Here is a 22288-nt window from a genome sequence, read left to right as displayed (position 1 = left end):
ATGTAAATTTTTGCGAGCTTAAGTCGGAAATTTGCCTAGTAAAGGTCACTTTTACCCCACCAATGTGAAGAGCGTGTCTAATTTAGTCAAATTAATGATAATTGACAGGCATATTCTGGAGCTATCGCATCGGAAAAAATAGCCGAACATCATGCTCTACGGAGGTCGCACAGAATAGCGCACGATGAATTTTTCAGCGCAGTCTTTGTCAGTCCGACGAAAGGAGGTTGGAAACCCAGCCCTCCACGACATCGCAGAAAGAGAGAAAACAGGCACGGCTTATCGCGTTCGACTTTCGCTGGGATAATGCTTTCCCTCTCCCAATTTTAGGAACTGTTACTTTTTCTACTATCACTCTGTGGGCTGGCTTTGGAACCTCTTTTCGTCGCACTGAGAGCGATTGCGCTCAAAAAGTCATCGCGCGCTATGGTCCGGTGCTCCGAAAAGCATGATATTCGGCTATTTTTTCCGATGGGATAGCTCGTGAATATCACTGTGTATTATCATGAATTTGAGTGAATTCGGCACGCTCTTCATATTGGTGGGGTAAAAAAGTGACCTTCACTTGGCAAATTTCCGAGTTCAGTTCGCAAATATTTACATAATTAAACTTGGAGTACATGACATTCACATTAGGAGGTGGCAAAAACCTAATAAGAATAAATGCCGTTGACCGCATGATTCTAGGTGGCGTAGTTTTTTTATTATAATTCAATGACACGTTTTCTGGGTCACCCTGTATAACAACCGCTACCCCATTCCACACATCCAAGATTTCGCCAGCTTTCTTCACGGCGCGACAATGTTCTCGAAAATGGATTTGGTGCGACCGTGCCATCAGATACCGGTGGCCCCCCGAAGATGTGCCCACGACTGATATCACTACCCGCTTTGGGCTGTTCGAATTCTTGCGCCTGCCATTCGCTCCAGACCTTTCAGCGCTTTATTGACGCGGCCACCAGGGGTCTACCATTTGTATTCCCGTATTTGGACGACCTGCTAATTGCCAGTGCGACACCTGAAGAGCATGTCACTCACCGCCGCGCCCTCTTCACTCGCCTCTCAGACTTTGGCGTGGTCATCAACGCGGCCAAGCGTGAGTTCGGCGTTGAAGGGCTGGCCCACCAGCAGCGGCGTCACACCCCTGCCCTCAAAAGTCTAAGCCATCAACGACTTTCCCCGACAGTCTTCCGCCTGAAAGCTACACGAGTTCTTGGGGCTCATTAACTTCTACCGGCGCTTCATCCCGGCTGTGCCTCTACTCCTTCCCTCGGAGGCCTTGTTAACGTCCTGTAACCTCTCACCTGGTCGCTGTCCGCCTTGGATGCCTTCGAGAGCGCGAAGTGTGCACTTTCTGCTGCGACGATGCTTGTTCGCCCCATACACGACGCCTGTATAAGCCTGATGGGCGACACTTCGTTGACGGCTGTCGAAGCAGTGCTACAGCAGCAGGGTTCCACCGGCTGGCAGCCCCTTTCATTCTTTTCCCGCAAGCTCAAGGACAGGGAACAGCGCTACAGTACCTTCTCACGCGAGCTTCTTGGGGTGTTCCTCGCAGTGAAATACTCCCGCCATTTCATTGAGGGTAAAAGTTTCACTGTTTTTACTGACCACAAGCCGCTGACCTTTGCGCTCATGTCATCCGGAAGCCACTATACGCCCTGAGAGATTCGCCATCTCGCATTCATTTCCGAATTTACCACCGACATCCCCCACATCCCATGTGTGTGACCCGACATCCGTCATGTTTTTGACGCGTTGCATACCCTTGCTCACCCAGGCATCCACGCAACCCAAAAACTCATTTCATCACGTTACGTCTGGCCTCGTATGAAAGCGCAAGTCAAATCCGCTGCTGTCAGCATTGCCAGCGGGCTAAGATTCATCGGCATACGCACATACCCATCGGTACGTTCCTTCCTCCCGACGTGCGGTTTGACAAAATTCACCTCGACATGGTCGGCCCACTGCCACCCTCTCAAGGCCACCGCTATCTATCACCGTCATACCGCTGGCCCGAAGCCACACCGATGCCCGATATCACCGCTCCCACCGTTGCCACCACATTCATGTCCGCCTGGGTTTTCCGTTTTGGCGTGGCCTCCACCATCACAACTGGCAAAGGCCGCCAGTTCGAGTCGTCCCTCTTCGCGTCCCCAACCGCTGTCCTCGGCTGCCGACGAATACGCACTACAGCTTATCACCCGGCGTCCAACGGGCTCGTCGAGCGCTTTCACCGGCATCTGAAGACAGCGATTAAAGCTCACGGCAACCCATCCGCCTGAGTTGAGGCCCTATCCATAATTCTTCTCGGCCTCCGCTCCGTCTACAAGCCCGACCTGAAATGCACTGCCTCGGAGCTTGTCTTTGGTACGACTTTTGTTTACTCATTGCATTGCTCACTCCGGCAACGGACCTTAACATCTCCTACCCATGTGACTACGTTAGCCGCCTCGTGCAGTTTTAGACACCATCCGGCCAGTCCCATCCCGCAGTCCCATCTACGTCAGTCAAGATCTTCAGACTTGTGCACACGTTTTCGTCCCTGTTGATGGAGTGCGCAAACCTCTTCAGCCACCCTACACCGGTGCCCACATAGTCCGCAGCCGCTCCCCAAAGTTATTCACAATATCCCCCAACGGCAGGCAAGACCAAGTCTGCTTTATTCGTCTCAAGCCCGCTTACATAGACTCCCTTCCTCTTCCCCTCTTGAGACACTAGCGAGTCCCCCCTACCTCTGTGCCTCCCGTGCGCCCTCCACCAGGATCGTCGACACAGTCTCCACCTCGTCGTTCCATCCACTGGGCTCCGGTCCTGGGCAGCGTCCATTCTCACTCTTGCCTACTCGCTAGAAGGGGGGGGGGGGGGGGTGCAGCAGCTGTAGCGGCTCTGCAGTCATCGTCATCCGCTATGCGACGGTTCCGAGCCACGGCCGGCGCGAGAAATAAATTATTCCTTTCGGTGACAGCCTACCATGAAGGTTGTCTAGTTCGTTCACATTGATGCTAATTGACAATAAAAGCTGCACGCCGTTAAGCATGGACAATCAGAAGAAACTGCGGTTTGATATTAGCGCAAAACGAAAAAAGACCACGAAGAGGCTTGCCTTTTTTGCCATTTGTAGCGAAAAAAAAAAAAAAAAAACGAGTGGCACCTTCTTTACTTACCTTGGAATCCGCTCCTTTGGTCTCATATATGCCGACACTTCCAGGAAATTTACATTTGTTCTCTGAAATTGCTCTTTGTGCTATATAAAGGCACGGTGAGAGCTCGTCAAGGCAAATCCGCTGTCACCTCATTTGTTTTGCTGCTGTAGATACGGCACATGTGCTACACGCGGTGATTGCTGCGCGACTGACGGCACTCGTACCCTGAATTGGACTTCATACACTCCCTCCCATGCAAAATTACCGACGACGCATGCAGTATCTCATGAAACCTTTACCTGTTATCTATACAATCGCCACCTCACTCATTGCGATACCTTGCAAAGTTCTGAAATTATAAGCGTTTTAAGTTGCTACTACTTTCGTGGCTTGTCCTTGAGCATGGTGCACCGCTTCTCCAGGGTGATCTGTTTCGCATGGGCGATGTCCATTGGTGTTTTCATGGCTCCACTCCTTCCGGGACAGATACCCCTTCATCAACATGCGGCAGTTTTCACAACAAAAACACAAGTCAGAGACGGTTTCCCGTGACAGTGCATGGTCTCCAGACATTGCCACCATGCACGCCCCCCATTGCACACAAAACATTCTGTAGCCCTTCGCCATCACCACACCCTCTTTCCAAAGTAAAGCAAGTCGTTCAGCGCTGCCCCCCTTCATTAGCATCCGAGCGTCCATGATGTCCGAAGCGTTTGCTGACAGAGTTGCGGGGAAACGTTGCCTGGCGTCCTTGCATTGCGCTCTTCTGGCCAGTGATGCCGTCACGGATAAACCACCGTATATCGGATGCCAGCGACTGTAAAGTTGATCAAATGGGAGACTGTGGGCGGCAGGTTCGAAGAGTAAGTTAATATGGTACTCTCGTCCCTACCATATCATCCGACTGCTCTTGAGGCCGAACTTGCTACCTGGTCAAGTCTTGTAGACTGTCTTCAAAGGTCAGCAGAATAACGGCAAATTTCATCGGAATTATTTACAATCGAGCTCGTAATTGTAACTGTAATTGCCGTCCACTTTCTGCCAGTTTTCTTCCACATTGGAAAATTCGTGTTTCTGGATGTGGGTTACGCGGACAGGTTAAAGAAAATTACAACACAAAGCTACAAATCAAAACAAAGTTATAAAACCTCACTGATCTCTCTAAATGAGCTACGTCAGATGTCGTAGCACGAGGCGCAAACGTGCATCAAAACATGCAACAAAACGTTGACGCTCTTACAGGGCATCACGAAGTAACACGAAACAATCACACGATGCTGTTCAACTTGACAAGCATTTTGACAGCCGGCGTGCTTCGACGAGCTCTCTAATGGTCACATGAAGTAACGCAGCTTTTTGCGGAAAGCTGGCATAGTTGCAACAAGGTGGTGTAACTCTGCGAGGATAACTGCGAAGATGACGAGGACGGCGGCAGCGTAGCTTCGCAGTACGGGAAGCTCGTGCAGAGATAAGGGCGCCAGGGCGCATGCACACACTACGTCGAAGGAGTACTTGTACATGTTCACCAGGGCGCCTTCGTCCAACTCACGTGCTTTACTGACGAAGTACACGTAGGCGAAGCTGATCTGGCTGACAACGGCCATGGCGCCCATGTCTCCCTGCGTGAACAGCTGCTCCGGCTCGTCCAGAAAGCAGGCACTCAGAATGGCCGAACCCAGGAAAAGAGCGAATGAAGTGTGCAGTAGCACCACAGCCTGTAATCAAAGCACAACTTCATCACGTGACAGGCTGATACCGTATAGAGCCCGCTTGTAGGAACGTTGACGAGATTCCTCAGTGGTGTCCTCAGTATAGCTTCGGCAGTGTTCCGGGCACGCGCTACAGTCACCAACGCTGCTCGTATGTAAAGCACTGCCAAAGCTATACTGAGGATGCCACCTATAGATAGCGAAGAATCTGCTTAATGCCTCCTCTCACTCCTTCGCCACGTGGACACGTAGAGAGATAAGACTTCAAATACACGCCTTCTGTGACTACCCATGCGGCTTCGGACTGCGTACGGCACGCTACACAGTACGTGTTTATTTGTCGAAACGAAAAATCCGGCAAATCCTGGAGGTTCCAGGCCGGATAAATCGGAAGCTGTCCATTCCAGACAAGTATGTAGCAAGCAGTACATCCCTTTGGCGGTTGTTTCATGCATTCAGGGAAGAGGAATCGCGAGGTAAAACCTCGTTAAGGATCGCTACCATGCACACAGCGAAAAATGTCCGCACGTCCACGGAACTCAAAATACCCAGTAGACAAAGCTATCGTAATGTCAACAGAGCACTCAAGGCGGGCAAGAAATAAAACACAAATAAAAGTATTTTGCGCGACATATCGGGATGCCGACTTTGAGACGGAGATCCATATGCGTTGAAGTACAAGAAGGGCTGGCTAATAATGTTCCATCCACTGTGAAATTAAAGGTTGCACCTTTGTTGTGTTCTTGCTTGCTGTGCTTGGCTTTCTTTCCACGCGGTGTTTTCTTGTTAATCTTTTCTTCGCCTTGGCAAAATAAAATAATTGTGATGTAAGACTCGCCTCACCGGCAACGTGCGGGAGTGAGGACGAGCTGTGGGAGACAGCGGTCATGTGACAACAAGTAGCCAAGCAGTGGCGCCGCGGCAGAGAGGAAACGAATGTAGTCTTTCAGAGTTAGTGACATTATTTCCGGCTGTAAACTAGGCCGCATACCAGCGATGCCCGTCCACGGGCCCGCAAAATCATGGCGGTCCTGGGAGCCAGCGCGAACTAGAAAGTGCATTCCCGACTACCCTCGAATTAACAGTCGTTTGACACCATTGCTTGAACAGCGCAGGCAGATCAATTGACGCAAATGTTGTTCGAATAAGAGTCGATTTGTCTTACTTACATGAACAACGTTCTTACATTTGGAGCCCGGGTACGTAGCCCGGACTTCGCTACATCTAGTACCGGTACCTCCAACCTACCGCGCTACCGGTATGTGTGCAACTTACCTTAGAGCACTACACGGGCTCAGGCTTACCCGAGCCCAGCCCGGTCCGGTCCAGCTTTCTTTTTGCGGCCCCTACATTGCTGGGCCTAGGTCATGCTCGAGCCTGTGTTACCCCCCTCTGTTAGTTAGGCACTGTCAAATTTTACAGCCTCATACACTGGGTCGGGCCGGGTAGCCTATACATTTCTCGGGCTCGTGCCGGGCTTGGGCCGAGTTCTTCGGGCCCGGGCTAGGTATGTAGCAATCAGGCCGGGCCCGGGCGGGCAAATCAAAGGAAGATCGGGCTCGGGTCGGGCCTGGGTCTAAGAATGCGGCCCGTGCAGAGCTCTATCTTACCTGCGGAATACCGAGTGTGATATCACTCAAGTGCTGCTGAGCAGCCTGTAGAAGTGCACATGCCAAGGCCCATAATGCACCACTTCTTGTTGACAAGATATCGGACTTTGCCTTGTCTTCATCTTCAAGGGGGTCTTCAGGTGCTCCTGAGGGCAGTAGGACTAGGAGCAGCGCCGACGTCATGAATAATGCAGGAGGTGCCAGTGCTACAAACGAACTTCGCTTGCGTCCTGCAACAAGACACCATAGTCGTCTTAGTTATGAGGACGTTGCTTTCCAAATGAAACTTTGTTCAGGGTTGCAGTTAGTGGGACGAAAATAATACGGCTCGAGCGTATCAAATGTAGCGTAGCAATGTAGCGTAGCAAATGTATCCTACTGTTCTGTGTCTGACTACCTGCTGTGGCGGCTGAAATTTATAGGAACTATACACTCTTAATTTCTGAACACCCTTTTTAGTGCAAATGTGGTGTAATTTGGGTGTAAATCGTTTTGCACTGTTACATCTTTCTGGGGAAAAATATTGTAAAGATGGGTTTGTAGGATGGGTTGTAGAGGCAGATTTTGAGGGTGTATCTGTGGCTATACTGGTGTAAAAAGGGTGTAACTGAGCAAAATGTTTAACATTCTAGCGGAATATGAATACCCCTGATGCCCCTAATAATTTATAATTTCCCCTGATGCCAAGATCAGTAAGAAACAGAGACGTTATCTTGATGGTGAGAATATACTCCAAGCAATTAATCACTGCAATGTTTTTGGTATGTAATCAAATTAAACTTAGACGTCTCACCATTCGTTTTGACTCGAAGGCGAGCAGGTCTCTCAAATCCGCAGACGCTCGCAAGATAAGTAGTGTATATAGTATCTGTTCTCTCTTTGAAAGGAAATGCTACTGCCTTTCTCTCTGAGGTTTTAGTTCATTATCCCATTTATGTGAGGTTTCAAATTTATCACTAAATCTGAGAGCGTATATTCTTATCCAAACGTATACCCATGTATCAGACCGTATATTGCCCGAATATGGCAGCAGTTCGGAATTTCCAGATGGTAGCACCTCTCCTGGAGGGCGCTTCCATCTTAGGGTGTCGATTTACACTAAAAAAAGTAATCAGGTTATCATCCAATTACACCCAAGAAGGTGTATAAAATTTAAGATTGTAGCTAATACTAAGCATGTCTTGAGCTAACTATGTATGTTCAATGAGGTATGGCTGCAAAACCTTCGTTTAGGTTGAGAAATATAGTTTGCGTGGAAAAGCATGGAGACCAAGAACGTACTCCGTTCGCTGCCCTGCTTGTAGGTGGAAATAGAACGAAGGTATAGGGACGAAGTGTCGGTACACCATCCTATTTTACGTTACCTATGAGTGCCAGCAGGAGTTCCGGTAACAAAGACAATGCCGGAGCTGTAGAGGTTAGGACCGCAGAGTCGACGAGTGACAGCTGCCGAAGGGAGAGGAACCGCGCGAATAAGGCTGCAGCGCCCATGGCACTGCGTAGAAGTAGGGTCAACGTTGTTCTTGGAGGACTGCGCGGACGTTGCACTCCTGCCATGCATGTGAGGACGCCGACGAAAATGCCAACTGATACGAAGAATAGTAACTTGGCGGTATGCACTCCCTTCTGCTGAGTCTTGCCAAGCACTGCCAAGAATGTCCACAGCGTGCTCCCGCTGGCTGCCATAACTGTCGCCTGCAGGAACATTGTGAATGCTATTGCGACTCTGTACTAATTTGCCATCAGACACTGAACCACCTCTGGCCCCTAAGTGGGCCACACGACATGAGGCCCACGACATCAGCATGTCACGTTTGCCGATCTCACGCGGGTGACATACGTAACTCAAACAGAACCAAGCAGCTTCGTTGAAGCGTCGTCCATATTTGTATATACTGCTAAATTTATTTGATTTCGGTTCCCAAACGAGGCTAGCTACCGTGTAAGTCGAAATATGGCAGCTGAGGCTTGTGTTGTGATTGCTAGTTTGTATGTTATAAGCTCAGAGTATAGTTACTTTACATCACCATTCACCGTGTGGGTCCGTCCGTGTAGCTTTATAGGGCCACGTGACAGTGATACCACACCGTGATAGCTGACATCGTACCCATTTGTGAAATTTTGTCTGCTCGCCCTGTAAATGACCCTTGAACAATGGGGCTATATGCCTCCGACCCCAAGGCGGGACATTCAATGCACTTTGCTGACTTAGCTGAACACTAGTGAGGGCGATATAAATGGTGTGCGAACTGTAATAACGGTTAACCTTCACGTCTCAAACGAAATACAAGACAGATTATAATCTGGACAACAACCCGTGCCTGAGACTCGCGCACGAGTTGTTGTCCAGATTGTATTCTGTCTTGTATTTCATTTGAGACGTGGAGGTCAACTGTTGTTACAGTTTTCGTACTGCCAAGCGCAAATACTTTGACCAGAAAGTATTCTGTTTACTGCGTCCTCATAATTCTACGGATATGAAAAGAAAATCTCGCCCCGAACATGCTGAACTTGCCCTTCCATCCCGTCATTATCGTCAGCGTCGCGATGATTGATCATTATAACGAGATCATTCAACTCCCACCAAGGCAGCTCGATGAGCAAAGCGTGCTCAGGCTAGCCTTCCTTTCCACGAAGTAATGTCAAAGGAATGGCTAACACATCATAATATTCCATTGGCTATATCGTGGAAACATGTGAGCCGGAACTCGAAAGAGGGCAACGTGAAAGTAGAAAGCCCTTGTTTCGCAACTTCTCTCTTTTTTTTTTTATTCAGGGATTATTTCAGCCAAAAGTGGGACAAAATACCGTCCACAAGCAAGCTAGTGGGACAGCGGAACCACGACCGCAGAGGCGGGGCCTGTCCCGCCTAAATCGGGACGTCGGGTCATGTTCCCTTTAAGCTTACGCATTTAAAGGAGTTTGGCATCATGACCAGAAACGGAGCCGAATTTGTTTTGTTTTGAGCATGTACTGCTCACTTCGTTTCGTCCTAGTGCTTTCTGTTGCACGCATGCTTCCATGGCTGAAGAAGTTTACAGCAGCCGGCTTGCCACCGCGCTTCTTACAAAATTTTGCTAAGGAAGCCTACCTGAACAGTAGAGTGTTCCTGGACATTGCCCCAGGCAGTTGTCGTCGACAGGACATCGTCCTGTCCCTTTTCTTTGCTGGCGGAAGATCGTTGGCGGGTTTGTTTCGATTGTGACGCAACGTCTGACGGGCCTTTTTGCTGTGCCTCCGGCTTCTTGTCTTTGTCAGACGGCTTTTCTCCGGGTGCCTGTGGCGCTGCACTGGTGCCATCGGACGCCATGCCCTAAAAGCTAGACCTGCATTCCTAATAGTTCGAAAACCACCGGCGCAATACACGCTTCTGCTCGCAAACACGCGATCAAACTCGCGAGCCTATAGCTTGTGATGGCAGTGTCACTGGAAAATCCAGTATTGTCTTCAACGGTATAGTCAATCATATGACCGACAGGAACGGGAAATTCGAATTCTGGTACAGCTTTCCCTAACAATAATAATACTAGCAAGTCGGGGTTGTATACCTCACGTGGAAACTATGATCATGAGCGACGCCACATTGGTTGATGCGTGGATTAATTTTGCCCTCTTTCATCCGTTGTAAGATATGAGAGACATCAGCCACAAAGATAAGACCTGCTGTACAGGACGCGCAAACACACACCCAGGTAGCGCACGGCAGTTTTGCGCTTGCGTGTATGTCTCGTCCAAAGTTTTTAGCAGACATGCATAATCGTGAGCAAGGTACTATACCACGTACGTAAGGTATACCACGTACGGAGAGACCACGTACGTCACTTCTCGTGAATCCTGTTCTCCTATTGAACTTCACGGTGTATCTCACACAAGAATGGGACGTGTTGTTCCACTTGTCAGCGACCTCTTGCGCTGTGAACAGTGGAACTGCTCCAGGGGGCACGGAGAGAACGGCGGGTTAGATCAGGTTAGGTTAAGTTAGCTTTGGGCAGGTTTTATAGTGTCTCTATGGTGCTGTGGGAGGGGGGGGGGAGGGGGGGCTACAGATGACGGAACCCCTCGCGCTCGGGGTTTGCGGTACCGGCATCAAATGACGCGTTCTTAGCAGACGTTCAGACTTAAATTGTGGTAAATATAATTTCCGTTTATTTCCCACACCTGTTTCTTAGGACGCTAGCAGAAGTGAATTTTCGAATTTAAAAAATGCACGCAGTGACCAGTCACACAAGTAGTCTGTTGTTGTACTCGTATTTGTGCATTTTAATCTCCAGTTTTTTGTAACCTCGAGTTCAGAATAGAGTACTGCGAATGGCCACAAGGCCTTTACCCAGCTAGCCGGACTCCAAGAATGGTAGTAAACAAGTTTATTTTGTGCTCTTTTCGAATTGTTTACAGGGCAGTACCACACAAGTCTCGTACCGCTGACTCACTCACAAGGACCTTCGGGTGCGGGGAAGTGGTCGTATAAACGTGGCGACTTTCCCGTTTATTAACGTCTGCGGACTATAACAAATAGGTTAAGGTCTTGAACTATGGGTTTAAACATGAAGTAACATTCGGCCGCGCAGGACAGCCGAACGCATCTGAAAACTCGGGAAGTTCTTGAAGGAAGTTACAACGAGCAGGTCCAGGCAGTAGTCTCTTTCGCGCAGACGAACTGCCACAACCAACCATGCAGAATCTCCGAAAAAACGATTGGTCTCTCTCCTTAGTCGCGTGGACACCATAACGATTGATATCGTATGTCACCTTGAAAGCGAGCATAGAAGCGACTAGCTCTTTGATCTCCGCGCTGCTCGCTGTTCCGTTTCGTTGTAGCATTGCGCCCACCTGGTGTTTATAGCAGGTCAGCGCTTCCGCCTTCTTTTCTTCTCCCGACGGGTAGTTGGTGTCCATTATCATTCCTGCTTCAACAAGCGCCTCTGCGAGCAGGGCTCCAACTGTAGCGTAGTTTAAACGAGAGGCGGAGTGAACGTAAAACGCATCCGGTCCCAAGATCGCTGCTGTAACCACTATCATCCTGTACTCTGGAACGTACCCAACGTGCCCGGTGAACTCCCATTGAGACAAGGGTAGTTGAGGGTCATTCGGACTTCGAGCTCGAAGTTCGGTCTTGGACTTGAGCAAAAGAGCCGCGTTCTTTACGAAGCCTTTGGTCAGGTAGTAGTAGACCGGCAGGTGAGGCACTTCCTTCTGGAACTCTCCTACCCAGAGTTTGACCCTGCTCATCGCTCTAACGATCTGCCTTCGTCTTGAAGCGGCGATCCATTGGGATGCAGCGATTCTGTCCGAGAGAAGTCTACGGATGTTGGCCTCCATGGCGGCGATCACGCTTTCGGTCTTGGGGTGTTGGAATCTATCTATAATGTACTGGTAAAAAACTGGTCTGAAGTACTTGCTAGTTGCCCGTAGACATTCCGTTCTTTCTTCTGTGCGGCGGTAGAGGTAGCGGGCCTTGAAGTCTTGGGTAAGGATGTTCGACAAGACGATGAGGAGGAGGTACATATTCCGCTGGCTCCGAGTCATGTTAACGAGTTCCTTGATCGCAGACCGTAGTACTTCAAGGCCTCTTACGTAGATCATATTTTGCGAGAGAACATTGGAGCTGCGCAAAGAACTTCTGATAGATGAGACCCATACTTCGCTACTAAGCGCTGTCAGTAGTTGAGTCGTTGGCATTGGATGAAAGTCGCCGTCTCTTCCTTCAGCGTGCATCTTCGTAAACTTGCCATCAATGCTGGCTATGTCTACTTGTCTATCCACTTGACTGTCAGAAATAATGCTCATTACGTCCTTCGTGTATTGTTCAAGCGTATCGTCGAAAGGATGCTCGTAGATGCCTGTCACAGTCCTACCGACAGTGACATAAACGCTCGTTTCGGCTCCTATGATGTGGTATATTTCCACTACGCTCGGGATGCCCATTATCAGGGACATCCGAGAAAGTTCCGGAAACAAATCTGCTAGACTCTTTGATGCTACCCAGTGCGAGCTGTTCATCTCAAGAGCTTCGGTCACTTGGTCCACAACGCGGCGGAGGTCACGTGTTTCAGTGACAAACTTATAACAGCTTCTGTAGAAAAGTGCAAGGGCCTGAGGAAGTGTCCTATCCATAGGGTTGTCCCTTACACTTTCTAGGCGGTCCAGTATTTTCAACCAGAGCGCATGAGTGTGTTGGTCGAGGTAGCCATCCAGGAGTTTCTCCGGCTTAATCCACATACTGCAGACGTGCTTGTAGAAGTCCTCGCAAGGGCGAAACGTACGGTTAACTGCACGTTGCAAGAACGTTTCCGCAGAGAGGCAACTTTTAGAAGTAGAACACCATTCTGTCGCATTGGCAATCATCCTTTTCGGAGAAGGAATCTCGGAGACCTTCAGGATTACGATGAATGCGACCAAAACTACCACAGCTCCAATTAGGATTGAAATGTGACCAAGAAAGGATGGGCGCGATCCGTGCTGTAGGTTGTCCCTTACTCGACTGGGCGCCGTATGAAATCCTACAAAAAGATAACATTGTGTCACGAAAGGACCCAAGGGGTGACCGAGGTAGAATGAATAGACATTCTAGGCAGGACGTAAAACAAAAATTTAGATCTAGTTAAAGATACAAAGGAAACTACGAGGACCACATCTTATATGGGAACGAGAATATACTTCATTACTACAATACGAGATAATGCTACGTTAACTCAAACGTCGCCATACCAGCACTGGACAGTTGTTTCGCCGTTATTGGCCCAGGCCATCATCGCATTGCGCAGGCAGGCAACTTTTGAGGGGATAGCATCAGAAGGTCACGTAGAACGTGATGCCCTCCTGTCAGCGTAAGAACCTCACCAACTGAAACCCTCAATACAGAGCTAGTGAAACGCATAAGCAGAAACCAAGCCGAAGCTTGCAGTCAAAGCGCTTCGACTTCTTGCAGATAATATACGATGCTACTCGTACCTGCACCGCTGCCGGTGTGTTCCGTGGTAGGCCTCACCTCCGTCACTTGTTCCGTAGCTTTACTGTCGAAAAGGGATTCCATTCGATCATCCTTTTCGTCGTGTCTTGCTCTACCGGCAGCCCAGCCTGGTGGCAATCCTCCCTGCTCAGACACTGGCATTAGCTTTCCGTCGTCTGCCAAGGATAAATGCACTGCGCTCCTCCTAGCTTCAGCTGCAATCACGAGGTCAGTAATAGTTGGCTCTGGTTCTTTGATGTAAGCCAGATCTTCTGGTGGTGGGCTGGGGGGCATTCTTACGTAGCCAGGTACATGCAGCCGAGAAGACCTTTTGGTGCTGGTAGCCTTCATGACGTCCTTCGTCATGCAAAGGAACTCGCTTTGAACTCGCAGGACTATGGCCGCTAGATACGAACACGTGCACGCGGCAGAATGCTGCTCATGTCCATGGCAGTGCAGCGTGCAACGATGTTGTTGTTGTTGTTGCTCCTCAAGCGGGATGGCGCTTATCCGCTAGGGAGATTGGCCAGGACTACTGAGGTGCGGTCAACAGGATGTTAAAAAAGAGTTAGATCCACTCAGAGTTAGATCCACTCAAAAGAGTTAGAATCGGTTAGAGCTGGAGATGAATGACATGATACTATGGAGAAAAGCGCGGTCCCTAACGCCATTATGGGAGGCTCCAAGGGATAGCAGAGATGTCAGGGAGAGCTGAGCACCGATGGAGAGAAGAGGGGGGACGAGAAGGCGACGACGAATGGTGGCGTAGGAGGGGCAGTCGAGAAAGAAGTGATGGACAGTCTCGGCTTGTCCGCAGTGCGGGCACGCAGGTGCCGATTCGAGGCCAGCACGGTGAAGATAGAAGTTCAATGGGAGGGAGAGGCACCGAGCACGCGTTACAGAAATTTCGAACTCACGGCAGCCACAATGCTCAGGATTCCAACGGAATAAGAGGTGTTCATAGCCAGGACGTGGAGGGCGACGCCGCGCGATGTGTTCTACAACGAGAACTAGCCGAGACAGGCTAGAAACATAAACTACACAAACACACAAGCCTTCGACGCGCAAGAAACATTTTTTACTGTTACGTTTCAATGGGATGTGTTATGCTCTGGACCGCGTATAGTAATAAGGACACTGATAAAAAGCCATTCAGTGAGAGCGGAAGTCAATCTAGAAACCACCTGTCGCTCAGTACGAATACCGTCTGTACATTTCATGCGCTGAACAACGTTCCAGCATGACATGAATTATCAGATATTTTTCTCTGTTTCGTTGGAATAGAATGCCCGGATTACGACGCTGTTTCAGGCCCTTCATAGCCCGGCCAGTGTTTTCTGCGTATCCCTGGTTTTGGTTGGTAAGCTTTCAATATGGCTACAATTATGGGTATGGGTCGGGTAACGCATTTGGCTCACAATATGCCTGGTTGTCGGACGTACACTCGCTCAATGCGTTACTTAGCGCATTAATGTGCCGCTACACACTGTGTGCTACCAAAATGACGCACGCGGACTATGTGCTGACATCACGTATATCTTCACATCCACCTTCCCATCAGAAGTTCCAGGAAAGCGCACTCGGGGTCTCCAGGTATCGGTACATAACCTTGAAGGTGGAAGTGCATGGAACGCCATTGTGGACGCGTTGTCCGCCTCATTTCTATACAGGGGGGCTTCCGCTCATACTGCCAATGCGCAGCAGACGTGAGTGCTATACGGTATAGTATAGTACATTGGAAAACTCCACATACTCAGCTATATACTTCCTGCTGAAACATGGTGAAAGTGTTGCGTTCTTATACAGTTCGTGGAAGAAGCGTCCCGTAGAGGTCTCCTTTTTTCAGCCTCGGATGTCGGCCTCACGCGAGACTCTAGTTTCGCTAATTCACGTGCAGGGGCCATACCAGTGTAATTAAGCACACGTACATCTATGTGTCGCAGACATGCGTACCAGGAACAGTTTCACGTTCTTGATGCCATTGTCTTGGATCGCTTCCTTGGCTTTGTAGTTCCCCTTCCCCCGGCGGATTCATTGACTCCATGTTACTTAGGCCTATTACGCTACTTGTTTGTGGCACGTGTTTCGGCGCATGAGTTTGACTACGACAGATTGAACAGAATTGGGCACCGAAAAAAAGCAGGTCGTCGACTTGGGTTCGGGAAGCATACAGCTGGTTTTCGTGTCAAGCTGCTCGCCTGTCATCACCCTAACTTTCCCTGCCTTCTTTGTTTCCTTCTTCGAACCTATGTGGTAGCCTACTTCCCGTGGTGACGGCGTGAACCCGTTGTCGACTTCACGGGGAAAACGCGTTTGCGGCACCTGAGGAGAAGACGCCACTGCACGGCCTTCATAGCAGTTTTCCTGCGTAGATATCAAGGAGACTGAAATACTCCTGGCGTCTGCGGCGATTGCCTAAAACAGACGGCGTCCCGACTTCACATTTCGAAGAGCAAAGGAGTGAGGTGAAGCGTAGGTGGTGATGACGGCACTGCTCGCTGTAGTCGGCCACGCTTAGGCGGGCGTCGTAACGACTATCGCGGTGTGTGTGTGTGTGTGGGGGGGGGGGCGTGTGTCCTGAGCGAATTCACAGGGTACTGTGCCGACATTCGTCTTAAAGCGTCTGAGAAAAACCCAGAAACAACACCCATACAGCACAGCCGATGCTAGTATTCGAACCCGGGTCACCTCCCACTCTCGGCGTGGAATGCCATCATTGTAACCACGAGGTGGGGCATAAGCTGGCCTTCTGGACCTAAGTGGTGTTGGCTATGGTCAAAGACCACGTGCAACCAATGGAAGAAGTAGAGGCCGTAGAACGCCATGTCCTCGTGAGAGGTTACCACGCCGGGTGTTACGTGCACGCCGAAGGAGCCCATTAGGGCTGAGAAATTCCGGTGGCTCCCCCGCACGAGGCGAGTCAAAGCAACATAAGTCTGCAAAGGGTGGCCGAAGGTTACAATGGCATCTGATTGCTTTGGTTTACCCCAAGTATAACTTCGTGCCACACTTTCAGTTTAGAGTATCCAACCCCGCGGGCTCCTACTTACCTGGAATAGAAAGCTACGGCCAAACACACAGCCACGCATCTACACTGACTACTACACAATGACTCTACTACAATGTCTACTGATAATGAATACTACAATGCCCCTACATGTCAATTATGCAAATAACCACGACATGCACGTGCCATGGAGCCAAAACAAGAACTTCAGCACCTCCACCACTTCAACCATTACATTCTCCACCAACCTTCACATTCTCCACCCAAATTGTCACCGTCAAGTCATAGTACCGTTGGACATCCTCATAGCCCTGGCCGATCTCCCTTGGGGCTAATGGCCATTCTCCGCGGGACGAAGAAGAAGAAGAGGAAGATTTGGCCGCTGTGCTTAGTGGTGGAAGAAGCTTTGTGGCTAATGGTCATTCGACATGGGTCAGAAAACGAAGACGAGGATGAAGAAGAAGAAGAAGAAGACGTCAAGTCTGTAACGCGCGAGCTCCTCGATTTTCGTTTGTTTTCGTTGCACCCGCTTCTCGATTTTTTGCCAAACGGTCAACCATGGAAAGACATGAGCAGCCATTTGATTCGACTTCAAGTTGCAGAAGAAGAAATTCTACCACAGGTATCCCACCAAACGAAGAGATTCACGGCAGTACTCATCGCATGCTTCCCCGTCCAACGATCCCTACTGAAGGAACGAATCACGTTGCTCCAACCTATCTCAGCCACAGTCGTCTAACCGACGGGAACCTGGTGCAGCAACCTTCTATGGGTAACGCAGTGTATACTGTCGCTACTGCAGCAGCGGTTACCGCACCTCCAGGAAATCGTGAACCACCGCCAGGAAAACAGGAAAATGAAAGCCGTGCAACTAAGAACGCTTCAGAAGCGAAAGATGAAAAGAAGCCGAGCCGCCCGGAGTCCATTCAGAAAGTCATTAAGGAAACAAAGTCGCCCGTTACGAAGCAGCAGTCACAAAGCACTTCGAGTGCTCCTGGGAAGAGCTCTTTTCAGGTTGAAATATCAATCATGAAGGGAAAGCGCTGCGGTGAGAAAACACCCCAGTCCATTGGAATGAAACCAGTTATGATGTCTGTTGAAGGAATAATGCGACGCCTTCTACGTCAGAAACTCAAGAATGAAGCTGAAGTCGTACGTGCGAGTGCTTTGGAATCGAAACGCGACCGACCTGACAAGAATGCACTCCGCGATGGCTATGAAGTCGGAACGAAGTTAGAAAGTCTTAAGATAAAAACTGCCCTCACGACGGAGCAGTGCCTAGCTGCCGATTCGGAACCACATTCGCCATTTTATAGTCCTGAAGATAAGGTAGATGATGACAGAAAAGACCACGACGTAGACGTTTGCGTTTCTTACGATGGTGATCGAGGTGAAACTGCGTTGTCTGCGCAAGTGGCGGAAGCTGCATCTGCAAATATAACCGCGACTTCTCTGCATAAGACGAGGGATATGAGTCCTGAAGAAGTGGAGAAGATTCGCGAACAACAGATTAAGCATCCTATGTCTGCGACGCTTCTTGGTGGCATGAGTATCGAGAAGCGCGAGAATTTGCAGCCAACTTTGTTTGCGGCGACGTCTGAGGAAAACCAGTTGAGACGTCGGGCCTTTGCGGAAAAGGATGAACCTTCACGTGTTGAAACTTCACTACGACCAGTAAGTGCTCCCCTGGATAAGGAAGAGAGAGTTGGAGATGCGCTTAAAAAGTCGGAGTCAAAAGCTGAGCCACAGGAACCATCCAAAATTGAACCATCAAAGGTCCAACGAGAGCCACCGAAGCAGCCGGCTGTGGCAACATCTGGGAAACCTACCAAAAGTGCAGAGCGCGTTGCTCTAGCGAGAGCTTTCAGCTGGAGGTCGCCGCGACGGCAAAGCGTACCGGTTCAGAGGATTGCATGGAAAACTGAAATTCGTGCACACGGGATAGTGTGGAGAACACCTGGAGCCCCGGTTCAAGAATTGGTGTGGCGAACACCTGAGGTCCTGGCTCAAGGAGTGGTGTGGTCGACAGACATGATCCACAACGAGAGAGAACTGAAAGCAGCAGTTGCACAGCTAGATATATCGGAGGCTGGGTCTGCTATGGAACCGGAGAAAGAAGGCGAAGGTGGCCGCGGCGATGAAGGTGAGAAGAAAGACGTGGGCCTCCAGACAGCAGTCGAAGATATTTATGTTGCGGAGGCTGAGACACTCGAGGCCCAAAAGATAACAGAAAAGCACGTTCAGGACGATGACGTGGGGGCAATGGCATTTATCTGCGGCCTCCTTTTGTGCCTGCTCTTAATACTAATCGTTATTGTAATCTTTTTGCTCCTTCACTTTAAAGTCTTCAGCGAGGACAGAACAACACCACCAGGTTTTCCAGGGGGTAATACGACCGACGGTTCGGGCTTGACGATATACTATTGCACCACAACATTTTGCAATAGCGAAGGTCAGTACCTGAAATCCTTACTAAGTAAGGACAAACAGCCTTGTGACAACTTCTACGACCACGTATGCGACCTGTGGGCAAAGAGCCACCCGCACGACGACTCCAAGGTAGGATCGGTAATTTCCACTGACACGTTATTGCGGAACGCTATCGAAGACCACGTGACACCTTTCATACTCAACGCTACGGATCCTGATGTGAGAGTGGCTACAAATCTGTATCAACAATGCCTGGACCGGTCTAAAGCCGACATGGCTATCGCATCTGCACGGGAGATATTTCGACTTTGGGTGATTGGCGACTGGCCAAGAACAGGCGCCAGCAGTACAATGAATGAAGTTTGGACCTTTGCAGGGGAACTGATTCGGGACTTGGATGTCAGCGGTATACTCCGCGTAAAAGCGGGGGTCAACCCAAACACGCTGCAGAGTGCCATCATAGAACTAGCTGAGCCGCAGCTCCTTTACCTGAGAGGTCAAGAAAGTGAGCCACCTTTGGTAACTTTATTTCGTGGCGCCGTGAAAGAAGTAGCCACTGGGTTTGGGGTGGATGCCAGCTTGCAAGACGACCTTGCCGATGATGTGATGAATGTCTTCGAAAAAATAGCGTACGCAGTTGAGGACATCAATATACAGGGCAGTAATTCAGGACCACCAACGCTCACAGTGTACAATTTAGATGGAGGAATGCAGAGCTTGTTGAAGATAGTATTCGACAATGTGTATCAGGTTGGACTCACGACACCTGTAGTAGTGAAGTCACCGAATTACGTTTACTTTGGTCTTCCCAATGTGCTGAGGGACCTTCCTCCCGGACCCATCTTGAACTACTTGGGTTTCTTGGCTCTGATACGCATGACTCCATTCTTTCCTGAGCGTCTGCGCGACCTCCGACAACTATTTAGTAAGAGCGTCATTGGGCGAGCAAGTGGCGATGTTACAGACTCTGCTTCACTATGTCTCAGACTCATTGACAAACTTCTACCTTCCTGTTTCACAAAAGCGTACTCGCAATACATGTCTTACATCGGAGCTGCAGCCATCATTCGCCAGTGGATGTCTCAGATAGAAACTACATTCGGTGACCACATCTCCAAGTTGCATTGGATCGACGAACTTAGTGCCTTGTTCGTTCGTTATCGCATGAAGCTGTGGCAGCTAGTTCGGTACTCACCACCCTCTGGCGCCTGTTCGCCAAACTATCGCACACGTGCCAGTAGTCCTCTTCACGCTTTCCACGAGGTGTCGATTCTTCGTCAGCAGCAAGAAATTCAAAGCATACTAAGACAGGGAGATTCAAGAACATGGCGGTTACCACAGTCTGTCTTTAGCGTCCGAGCCACATACGACCCCTCAAGGCAAGTGGTGTACACGCCACAGGGATTAGTGAACACTTCCGTTCCTCCAAGCAGCACACTGTTCGCTTTCCATCTTGCTCGTATAGCCGTGCGTACCTACCGAGCGCTAGCGGACGTCCTTCTGAACGACAACGTGTATGTAGGTGAAACGAAACTTGCGTTTTCCGAAGAATCTCGCCGGATACTCGGGGAGCTCTTGGGCTGTTTCGAGCGGGACGTCCGCTACCTGCCCCGAAATCTAGGTCCCGGATTTTTGCAGATGAACCCGCTTTCGACCAAGCGCGCTGCACTGCTGCAAACGGTGGCCGTACACCTGGGTTTCCGGGCGTTCCGTGAGTTAATTCATGCACGCCGCATCTGGAACCTGGATTTTCGACTTGGTCCTCTTCCGAAGGTATCGGCCGATCAGTTATTTTTCATTTACTACGCCCTCGACAACTGCGAGTCTGCGGAGAGAGTCTATCAGTCTACTGTTGCTCGTTCCGACCTTCCAGCTCAATATATGGTCAACCTTCCTCTAAGGCACCTCCCGGAGTTCAAGAAGCTATTCGGGTGCACGAGTACTATGGGCATGGCTGTTCCCAGGGTTGCAACATGTGAAGTAGGGACGCCGTTGCAAGTTTGGAAGCCTTAGGGAATATACTGGTGTTATGATAGTTTTCGTTCAGGCTGAGAAGCCTGGAAATTATGAATTAATGTTTAGGCATGCGAACTCGATGAAACTGCTTATTCATTCTTTTGATGACTTGACTGTATAAATGATCTCATAACAAGAATGAACTGTGTGCTGCAATTATTTCTAAAAATAAATTGCCACATTTCCTAGATTTCGAATCGCGATATTCGTCATCCGTTTGCAGTGGTTACGAACGTGAGTCCCATACGCTCGTATGTTAATTTCGCACCAGCTTGTATTATGATTCCGTTGACACGCCTGTTAGCATGTACACGCTCGAGGCGGGCAGTTACGTGCGAAAGCCCCGGTCCCGTGAGCTCGCTGAGCAGCCGACGAACGATAGACTAAACAGTTTCTCTGAAGTTGAGCTATGTGCGACGCGGCGACAGTAGTGCTTTTTCTCGGTTTATGAAAATATCTTTCATATTGGGCGAGCAGTCGCTGTCGTACACATTTGTTTACACAGTTGCGCCTTACAAAAGGGCGTCGTCATATATATCTATGTGTAACACATTCACATGGAATGTGAATGTGCTACATGGAAAAAACTTCGGAAAAAAAAAAAACAGGCAAGATTGGCCACGTGTGTCGCCTGTAACCCTGGTTAGACAAAACGTAAAGACGTTGTTGAATTGTGAAAAGTGTCGAAAGTGAAACGTCCTGTACACCTTTGGGTAGTGTTGTAGGCATTTCTGGATCAGGTCGTGTTAATAATCAACTTGAACAAGTACACGTATGAGCCACACTAAGTAGGAGTAAACAAGCAAAAAGATAATAAAGCGAGTACGTCAGAGATTGTACTTTCTGGCGATTTTAACGATGGAAAATCTCATGTTAAATAGCGCTGTGTGTTCAAGATATCTTGGCGTCTAGGACCCGGTCGTCGAGCTGACCGGCTTATGAAGCAGTACGCATTTCTCAGGGAGGGTAGGCGCAGCAGCTGAATCAAGGCAAGCGTCCTTGCATGCACACGCCGTTAGCTATGAAAAAGAGCAATGCGGAAGCTCCAATGGCTCAGTGTGGAGGCATCTCACAGCGCTAGTATGTGGCCGCTAATTACAGGTATTTTGCTCACGTTGAGCACTGCGCGATATGTGGTTGCCACACCCATCCAGACAAGTAAGGCCTACACAGGGAATGACCCGGACGTCTGTACAGACATCGTGAGTTCATTCGCGGATTTTAAGCGGCTACTTCAGAGTGTCCATGCCATGCTTCTTTCACCTAAGACATTCATTACCGAACATGTGTCGTCTCCGTAACTGCATGTAGCCAATGACAGACTGACAACGGAACTAGTCAACACGAGCGGGACAGTGAAGCAGAGTACGCGAACAACACCGTCAAGCGCTTAGAGTATAATTCTCTCCACCTTTTTATTT

At 49.5% G+C, this 22288-nt stretch overlaps 3 protein-coding genes across 3 annotated transcripts in view; 1 reads left to right on the top strand and 2 right to left on the bottom strand.

The window, feature by feature from the left end:
- Positions 1-3426: 3426 nt before the first annotated feature.
- On the bottom strand, positions 3427-10142 carry LOC135399802 (uncharacterized). The gene is made up of 4 exons (XM_064631541.1): positions 9557-10142; positions 7830-8160; positions 6466-6695; positions 3427-4861 (listed from the first exon to the last, which is right to left on the bottom strand). The coding sequence occupies exons 1-4, from the start codon at positions 9773-9775 to the stop codon at positions 4481-4483; spliced, it is 1161 nt and encodes a 386-aa protein (XP_064487611.1). The 5' UTR covers positions 9776-10142; the 3' UTR covers positions 3427-4480.
- A 672-nt stretch (positions 10143-10814) lies between these two features.
- Positions 10815-13847, bottom strand: LOC135400866 (uncharacterized). The gene is made up of 2 exons (XM_064632818.1): positions 13417-13847; positions 10815-12965 (listed from the first exon to the last, which is right to left on the bottom strand). The coding sequence occupies exons 1-2, from the start codon at positions 13778-13780 to the stop codon at positions 10996-10998; spliced, it is 2334 nt and encodes a 777-aa protein (XP_064488888.1). The 5' UTR covers positions 13781-13847; the 3' UTR covers positions 10815-10995.
- LOC135400867 (gastric triacylglycerol lipase-like) overlaps positions 13523-22288 on the top strand; it is a 32488-nt gene continuing 23722 nt past the window's right edge. Inside the window, exon 1 of the mRNA XM_064632819.1 lies at positions 13523-13642. Within this exon, the coding sequence (XP_064488889.1) occupies positions 13604-13642 (39 nt within the window). The 5' untranslated portion in view covers positions 13523-13603. The remainder of the gene's footprint in view (positions 13643-22288) is intronic.

The sequence above is a fragment of the Ornithodoros turicata genome, chromosome 7 (genome assembly GCF_037126465.1).
Source record: "Ornithodoros turicata isolate Travis chromosome 7, ASM3712646v1, whole genome shotgun sequence".
Taxonomy (NCBI): Eukaryota; Metazoa; Arthropoda; class Arachnida; order Ixodida; family Argasidae; genus Ornithodoros; species Ornithodoros turicata.
The sequence above is the reverse complement of the archived record's forward strand: the minus strand, read 5'-3'. Positions and strand labels throughout refer to the sequence as shown.

Coding starts and splice junctions, on each gene's coding strand:
- LOC135399802 (XM_064631541.1), bottom strand. CDS start 9,775: ATGGCGTCCGATGGCACCAGTGCAGCGCCACAGGCACCCGGAGAAAAG. Junction 6,696..7,829: donor ACTCCTGCTGGCACTCATAG/GTAACGTAAAAT, acceptor GTCTTGTTGCAG/GACGCAAGCGAAGTTCGTTT. Junction 4,862..6,465: donor TCACACTCGGTATTCCGCAG/GTAAGATAGAGC, acceptor CTTTGATTACAG/GCTGTGGTGCTACTGCACAC.
- LOC135400866 (XM_064632818.1), bottom strand. CDS start 13,780: ATGACGAAGGACGTCATGAAGGCTACCAGCACCAAAAGGTCTTCTCGG. Junction 12,966..13,416: donor ACACACCGGCAGCGGTGCAG/GTACGAGTAGCA, acceptor ATCTTTTTGTAG/GATTTCATACGGCGCCCAGT.